This window comes from Pteropus alecto, unplaced genomic scaffold, assembly GCF_000325575.1.
Source record: "Pteropus alecto unplaced genomic scaffold, ASM32557v1 scaffold20, whole genome shotgun sequence".
Lineage (NCBI taxonomy): Eukaryota > Metazoa > Chordata > Mammalia > Chiroptera > Pteropodidae > Pteropus > Pteropus alecto.
The window spans coordinates 16,482,110-16,491,188 of NW_006436298.1; the positions used below are offsets into that span (position 1 = coordinate 16,482,110).

Below are 9,079 nucleotides of genomic sequence, written 5' to 3' on the forward strand. Positions count from 1 at the left end.
AGCTCCATTCTTCAATATGCATTGTCTGTTTCCGGTTTTGTTGTTGTTTAGTGGTGCTGTTTGTTTGGCACTGTTCTAAGCCTTGGCTCTGTAGGAAGCACAAAATGTGAAACAAGAACTTGGCATAGAAATATTAAAACACTTTGAATGGTAATTGCTTTTTGTTTATGGACAACAATTTTAAAAAGTTAGTGTTTACAATACAGAAGGTAAACTATAGGAAAAAAAGTGAATAAATGAACAGGGAAAATAGTGTGGATATAACTGGAGTTCAATGAGCATTTGGAGAGAAAAATGTGAGGAGAAGAGGGTATTAAAGATAGGAGCACAGATAGAATACTCATGTCTATAGGTGGGGAACTGCTCACCATTACCAAGAGAAATTTGTCAATTTATTTTAAATAAAAATCTTCTCCAATGTTCCCATTTGACTGTTCTAGCCTTTTCTGCTCAAGATTCATGAACCCATTTTACCCAGGCTGTCTTCATATAATCTCCAGTATCAGTAAAATGCAAATGGTTACCCTGACCTCAGTACTAGAAAAGATTTAAGAGGATTAATTTGATTCCCAAAATAAACGACTTTATCAAATACAAAGCACAAACCTTAAAAACCAAATGGTGGCCTAACCCCATTTAGAGATTACCTTCAAATCAAGCACAATATCATCTAACAAAAGATTAAAACCCTGGCCTTCCCACTTATGGACTGTTATACTACATTAAATTATTTTTAAAGAGGTCAATCAATCTGATAGACCTGTTTTACAAAATAAAAAAGTAAAGCTAAGATATAGAGTCAATCTTTCTCCATAGTTCCAAACACATTCGAAAGCGCTTTTTACTTATATTCTTGTACTTAAATCCCTCATTCTTCTTCATGCACTATTAAATTTCTGTTGCACAAATCCTACCCAATTACTATCAATATAATAATGCATATTTTAAAACAAAATATTTCTAAATTATAACCAAATAATTGTAAGACATCTTATCTGCATTCTGAGGTCTACCCCTTATCTACAAAATTGAGTAGTATGTTTTGTGATACCTTCATTCATTATTTAGGGAGAAAAAATAGAAATATATATATATCATATTTCCTCTGGTATTATGGGAAAATAAAGTTTTCAACCAAGCAAATTTTTCAGATATCTGAAAACCATTAAGCAGATTTTTAAGCTTAAACAGTTTTGATGTATATTTTACTGACTTTATACCCCAAAATGTTGAACATAACTTCAGTGAGCCTGTGTCAAGGATGCAAGACCAATGTTAGCATCAATTACCATACTATTCTTTAACACAGTAATGCCTTTCGACCTTTAAACTTAACCTCCCTCCCCTGCCAAAAAATGTCCCCAGTTTTTTACATTGTAAAGCAGGGGTCCCCAGACCTCAGGCCATGGTCCGGTACTGGTTCATGGCCTGTTAAAAACCAGGCCACACGGCAAAAGGTGAGTGGCAGGCAAGCCAGGGAAGCTTCACCTGTATTTGCAGCCTCTCCCCAGTGCTAGCATCACTGCCTCAGCTCCACGTCAGATCATCGGGCATTAGATTCTCATAGGAGCACTAGTCCCTGGTGCCAAAAAAGTTGAGGACCACTGCTGTAAAGTATCACTGCTTCTCCACTTCCCTTTCTGTCTAATGGCTGCCATGTTTTGTTGCTCTGATTAAGCCTGATCTATTAAATAACATGCATTTCTTTTTCTAGATCTAGTTTGTAGAGCCCTGGAACTTAAAAACGAAGAGAAATAGACTTTTTTATATGATCTGACGCTTAAATATAATATCTATTTTAGGTGATCAGGAGTTTCTGATGTTTTCTCATAGGTTCTCAGCTATGTGCTACAGGCAAAGCAAGAGACTTCTCTGAAAGGAGAGGATATAAATTATTGCCCAGTTGATAGTTTTAGCCGGTTACTGTGATCAAACCAAGGTGTAAAATCTTAGACTGCTCTATAATTCAGATCCTAATTTGTTTTCGTTTATGTTTTAAACCTCAGAATTAGTAGTAGAGGTTTCACATTTTCATCTTTTTTTTTTCCCCTCACAAGAAAATAAATTGTAAATTTCACAGTTCTGGAGATTTGCAATCTTTTAAGAATGATGATAAGATTTTATAGTGAATGCTGTGCCCTAGTTGCTATCCAGCAAGAAAATGTTGGGAGTATAGAGAGGGAGAACGGAGAAAGATGGAGAGGGAGAAAAAGAGGATTTTTTATTTTAGGAAGACTCTGACATAGAAAGAATGCCACTGAAGACATTGTTTGGCATGATGTCAGCGACTATAAAAAACTGGGAGAACTTGTAGAAATGCTGTAATGGTGTACTGTAACGTGGTTTTAGGGGCTATATCAGCAGATGCTAGAACCTATTTGCAATGAAAGGTTATGAGTTAATGATCAATTAGAAACAAATGATGTCAAGTTACTGACAGCAATTGATACACAATAGGCACATATATAAGGCTTACTAATGGGTTGAAATGGGTAAAAACAAAACTATTTATCATGTCATTTAGTCTCTTTTGGCCACATTGCTTACTTACACTATTTAGAAACTTGAAAGCTCCAGGAAACGTACACTTTACCTTCATGATAGAAAAGGATATTCAGGCATCTCTTACCAGTACTTTAGATGTGCATAAATATATAGTTGATATATATACACATATATAATATGCATAAATATCCATGTAAATCAATATAACAGAATTTCTATTTATAAAACATACAGTTGGTATGGAGAATGGCTTAAAAGTATGCCAAACATTTCAGTAAATATTGTTCTATTGCAAACAACTCATAATTCTACGTGCATTTTCTTTAAAGGTATTCATGAGACCCCTTAAAAAAATGGTTCAACCCAGACATGCACTTGTTTGTCTGTGGTAGTTAGAACAACTCTGTTCTCTGTTAAAATCCTGTGGTACAAGCAGTAGGTTCTCCTTCTCTTTTTCAGAAGAGCACTGAAAACTAGAAACATCAGTTTCATACAGAGTAGAAATTTACTTTATGTAGATTTGCAGATTAGCATTTACTAGTTTATCTCTTTTATTTTTTCTATCTTTCTTTTAAAAGATCTCCACTGATTATCCTGACACCTGCTGGCAAGGGCAGAGTTGATTCCAGTCTATTTTCCCTTTGGCATACCAGACTTTTTAGAGGTATTTTCAGTGACAATCAGTGGTAATTCATTGTTTAAGTAGTTATAGTATTTAATTTATAACATTAATATATAATTATGAGAAAATTTTCAATACATACTCCACATGGGCAACCATTTGACTCTTTGTATATAAAAGCATGTTTGCTTTGATTAACCAAAAAATATTATAATCATTACATGGGCAATGATTTAAAAGACAAAAACTAAAATAAAGAATGCTAGGCATCTTCATTAAAACATAGATAATTGAATAAGAATGACTTGGCTTTGATTTTCTACTTTTTAGTAATAATATCAGTTGGTAAACTACTTAGGAAATAAACTCAACTACATAAAGAGTAAATTTATCAGCTATGACAGAAGACATACAATTAATATTTGCAAAATTCGCTATGTGTCTCTCAGTACCTACTCATTCTGATTTCCTCTGGCATGAACTCAGTTCTGAAGCCTGTAATGTTTTCTTATTTTGTTTCGTTTTGGCAAGAATATAATGAACCTACTACATCGTAAATCATACTCAGTGCTATTGCACCTGCAAGTGTGTTCACTAAACAACAAATGTCAGAATTAGTTTCTTAGGCTTTAGAAAACACTCTAATCAAGCAAGTTTTTAAAACAGTATACAAAATGATAACATATACAGTCCATTCCATTCTTTAGAACCCTTCAAAAGATGAAAAATTAAAAAAATAAATTACCTAATTAAAATTTCATCTTTATTAATTAACATCAGTGAAATTAGGGGTCTGGACTACAAATTTGTACTCTCAAAACTGTCAGCCTTATGTTTTGTAATGGTTTAGTAACCAAGCGATTTTATTTTAGTCATGAATACTTTATCTCTTTACTTTATACTGCTATAATTTTGTGAGAAGGAAAAATCATATGTATCTATCGATGAAAGTAAATTTTATTAACATATTTATTAAAAATATCCTAGAACTTAAGTACATGTTTATATAAACACTGACTTAAGATATTTGAGAAAAATACAAGTTTTAATTTAGAGGAGAGTTTAGTAATGGTATACATTTGCCAGTTTTAAAGATCTTTGTTACTTCAAGACCATAGAAGGAAGAATAGACCATTTCAATTTTTTAACCATTAATTTGTATTATTACAAATCTTTTCCCCAAACGATATAAATTTAAAACAAGATGCATTTCAATTCTAAGAAAACATTTCAAAAATAATCAGAAAAAATTGCAGGACCAGAGGAGGTAAAAATATGTGTTGTATCATGACAGTGTATGACATGGCTAAGATTTTGCATCAGTGCCAAACAGTCATAGCAGGACACTTTATCTTCACTTATTAACTTTTAATTCAATATTTCAAAATTATTTTTAAATGTTTCACCAGGAATCTGAAATTACTCTGTATTATTAAAGTATAAAATTTATGATCATGTAAATTAGGAAATGAAGATACTAATATGTAATATTTTTTAAAAATATAAAAACCTGTTATTTCAGCATAAATATTACTTACTAATCAGAGAAAGATAGTATTGTTATCTCAAGTGAGATTGGTCAGGTATCGATATATTTTCAGGTAGAATTAACTAAAAATCGCCATTGATTATAAAAAGGAACTGCAAATGCCAATGATTCATAGTATTTAGGACATGTCTAGACATTTTTAGACAGTGCCATTTGCTTAAAGACTTCAGGCACAAACTGCAGGCACAGGGACAGATTGCATAAGATGTCACGTGCTTGCTGCAACTGTATGCATGTTATTGGATTTTTTAGAGCAACCCATAATGATGAATAATTTAAGAGTTAATAAAATATTCAATCTGACTGATCCATTGGTTTAATTTTAAAATAAAAACGACTAATAAAAGGAATTACAAGTCCTTATCAAATCCCAGAAATTAATGCATGGAAATTGCAACCCATACAGGGAAACACCAATTTCTAAAAGGCACAGGTGTACATTAGATAACTGATGTGGGGTGGGAGGTGGCAGGTGTGCAGGTGAAATTCTCAGTGTTAACACTGGCTTCAATAAGTTTGCTCAAAGTTTAATTGTTTGGAGCTGTCACACAAGCTGCACTCTGCCTCTGCAGGGCTGAGAGAGAATAAATTTAAAAGGTACAAGTTTAACAAAAATTGCTCATGAAAAATGGTCCATTTCTTTCTAAAGCCCGGAGCTAAAAAAAAAAAAAAAAAGAAAGAAAAAAGATAAAAGAAAAAAGAAAAGAGAAGAAAAGAAAATCTACTGAAGAATATGGAGTATACAGCTGCCGGAGCATTGTCTAGGAGCCTGAATGGGGAGGCCAACCTTATCACAGTTGGTTTGTCTGGAGGAGTAAGCTATCCCCTAGGCATGGGTAGGTATCTTCAGGAGGCAGAGGTCCAGGCTGCAGCGAGCTGGGACTCATTGCGCCCCAGGGCTCCTGCGACTAGGCTCAGCAAGGCTAGCGCTGCCACACACGATAAACACAGTATTCCTCTCTCCTCCTCCACCCTCTCTGCCCTCCACCTTCGCGCAGGGACAGATGGTGGCGAAGCACGGTGTAGGTGCGTGAGTGGGTGAATGTGTGTGTTTTCGTGTTTGGGGTGGGATCGGAGGCGGGGAAAGGAGGAGAGGGGAGTGCCTCTTTTAAATTTATTCTCTCTCAGTTCCCCCCTTCCTCTTCCAGCCAAAGAATCAAAGTGCAGAAGAAATCTATACAGGAAAAAAGAGAAAGGAAAAACATCAATGGTGGGAGCACTGTCTTTTTCGTGTCGATGGGGGACTCAGCCGAGCAACTACAGAGCCATTACCATTCCTTAACCTTCAGTGGAGTGGCTGCCTCTGCCTAATCACTGGAAGGGCACTTCGTAAACGCAGGCGAAACACGCGCGCGCGCGCACACACACACACACACACACACACACACACACACACACCCACACCCTACAAGCTGGGAAAAGAGCCATATTCTAGGGAAGGGCCGGAGGAAGGCTGACGAAAGGAGAGGCCACATATTGCTACCGACAGAGCAGGGAGGGCATGTGGCCAGGAGCACCTAGCTTCTTGGGCGAACAGTAGTCCGAAAGTACACAATTTTCCTGGGAAACAAATGGATGGGTGCATGCATGGATGGTGCAGAATATCCACACACTGTCTAATCTCACATGGATTCTAGTAACATATTTTTTAATCCAACTACCCATCTTTAGAGGCATGGCATTTTAAACCCTGTAGTGCACTCAGCTCTCCACTTGAAGCAGCCTGCGGATCCCTTAGAAAGGGGATGCCCACATCCCTGAGAGTGTTAGGGGTGCAGAATACCTCGCGCGGCCTCCCCAGAGCCCCTGCCTCTCCCCCGGTCCTTTCCTGGTGTCAATTTCAGCCTCCACCTGCGCAGGAGATGGGGCCAGGACCAGGGCTTGTATGGACAAGTCACCTCTTGCAAAGGACCTGGAAGTCAACTACACAACTCAGTAGGAGACTCGCTGAAGTTCGTTCTCCCTCTCTCCCTCACTCCCTCTCTCCCTCTCTCTCTCTCTCCCTCTCCCCTCTCTCCCTCTCTCCCTCTCTCCCTCTCTCTTTTGACGGCTGGTTTATTTCACGCAAGTCATGGAAAGCACCACTAGACCAGCTCTTACAACTTTTCCGCTACTGGGCAGGGGCGCGAGGTTGTCTCGCCGGGCGCTATTCTCTATTTCCAAGAGTTACGCCAGTACTCGAAGGGAGTATTGAGCAAAGCTCGAGGCCCCTGGGGTTAGAGCAGAGGCGGATTCCCAGGATTTTTCTGTAATCGATGCAGCGCATCCTGGAGAGGAAGGCGGAAGAAAGCCGAACTGACTTGTCAGATCCGTCTCCATCTCACCCGTGGCCAAAACTCTCAGTGCCGGGTTTGGAATTACAAACCACTCAGCTGATTTCCCCGAGGAAGCACCGCACCCCGGGGGCGGAAGGTCCTGCGGCTCTCCAGCCCCTTCGCATTTCGACTAGGTGACACCCCGGCACACTCGCTTCCTCAGCTCGAGCCCCACGAACGTGCTTCCCCAGCACTGCTCTCGGAGCGTTAGTATAGCAACCAGGTGGCTGAGTGAGCTGCAGAATCTCTGGTTCCCAAGAGCACCGTTCCTTCTGGCCTCCCCTCTTTCTTTGTGATTCCTTTATCTCACACCCGTACCCCGAACCCTGTTCCCTTTCAGCTCCGCGCACTCGCTTTGACTTCGGGAGCACTTTTGGGGGGAATTCAGGGTGCGCCGCCACCTTGGCGCCGCCTGCGCTACTCACTACCCCTGGCCCGCCCGGGGGACCGCCTCCAGCCCCCTGCGCGGCGCTTCCCAGGGGACTCCCCGCCTGTCCCGCACTGCACCCAGGGGTCTGGGCCCCGCCGCCTCACCTTTGCAGAAATGGGGGACACAGAGGCTAAGCCCGACCAAAAGCCAAGCGGCCAGCGAGCGCTTCATGATCCCTTCTCCCGGACGTGACCCCGGCTGGTCAGGGGTCTCCGCAGAGGGCAGTGTCGCTGAGGTGGCACCTTAGGGCAGCGGTAGACCCCGCCCTTGACGGTGAATTCAGGAAGATGTCTTCTTCCCGCAGCGCTTCCTTAAACAAATTCTTAGAGAGGGCGAGAAAGAGTGGTGACTGGAGAGGAATTTTTCTCCTTTTGCCTGCTCTCGGGTGCAAGGAGGAGGCGAGCTCCGGGAGCCGGCGGGCTCAGCTTCGGCTGCGTGTGGGTCCCGGCTAAGGCGCGGTGGGTGGGGCGGGGCGCGGGCTCCCGCGGCGGCTCCGGGGGACCCGCAGCGGGTGCGCTGGGCTCGCGATGCTAGCACCCCTCTCGCCACCACGGCTGTGGGGCTTCTGACTTGGAGAACAATGAAGCGTGAGCGGGCGGGGAGCGAGGCGGCATCCGGGAGTGCACTGTGTACAAACAGAGGCGGCGTGCGTGTGAACCTAAGCCTCGCAGGCGCTCTACTCCAGCGCCCGCCCGTCCCGTCACCCCCCTCCGCCACCCCCACCCCGTTCTCCCTCTTTTTCCCTCCTTCAGTCTCCCTTTCCACTCCTCCTCCGCCCCCCTCCCACCTCTCTCTCTCTCTCTCTCTCTCTCTCTCTCTCTCTCTCTCTCTCACTCACTCTCGTGGCTCCTTCTGCTGGAAGAGAAAAGGGAGACAACTGCAGCCACACCCTGGCACCTGCCACGGCCTCTGAAGTTTCTACATTCTTACATTGCACGTACCTTTTCCACACACGACAGAGACTCTGGGGTTAAGGGAAGCACCTTTGGGGGCTCTTAGTGTCCAACGCTGACTTTATAATTAAGCACGTTAAGGATTCCCTTGAAGTCCCATTCTCAGTATAGCCAGGAAAAGAAGTTAAGAGATTTTGAAAAGTGGCTCTTGGGGCACTGAGCTGCGTGAGAGACAGAGCACTGCAAAGTGAATTGTCCTGGATTCTCAGGAAATGCAACCTAGTCAGCAGTCACACTCTAATTAGCTAAGACAGGGCAACTCTACTGCCTGCATTTTAGTTAGCTTTGGGCTGGGGAGAGAGGGTTGGGGGCTCATCTGTTCACAGCGAAAAAAATGTGAAGGCGTCGGGCAAGTGAATAGGAGACGTGCGTCTTGTTAAGCAGGACATCTTAACTTCAGATGATAAACATGGGGCGAGTTTGGAGACCGTGTAAGAAAATAAAAGGCAAGAACATATTCTTGAAGCACTGCTGAAGTGGATCAAATTACCCCCACCGAAAACAATATAAATGAACTGTTTTTGCTTGTTTGTTTGTTTTGCAGTGAAAGTGGCCGAACCAAAATATAGCTCATGGCGTACTCCTCTGTTTTTTGGTTAGGATGATTGCTTAGTGTACATGGATTCAATTCCAGCAGTTGCAGATACCAAAATGAAAGTTGGTTTTTTTTGTTTTTTTTTTTTGTTTTTCCTTCTTGAGAGGGAG

The 9,079-nt window shown here is 41.8% G+C and overlaps 1 protein-coding gene across 1 annotated transcript in view; it reads right to left on the reverse strand.

Moving 5' to 3' along the window:
* Positions 1-7,919, reverse strand: part of EDIL3 (EGF like repeats and discoidin domains 3) — a 371,930-nt gene extending 364,011 nt beyond the window's left edge. The window contains exon 1 of the mRNA XM_006913200.1: positions 7,526-7,919. Coding sequence (XP_006913262.1) covers positions 7,526-7,592 — 67 coding nt within the window. The 5' untranslated portion in view covers positions 7,593-7,919. The remainder of the gene's footprint in view (positions 1-7,525) is intronic.
* Between the last annotated feature and the right edge of the window lie 1,160 nt (positions 7,920-9,079).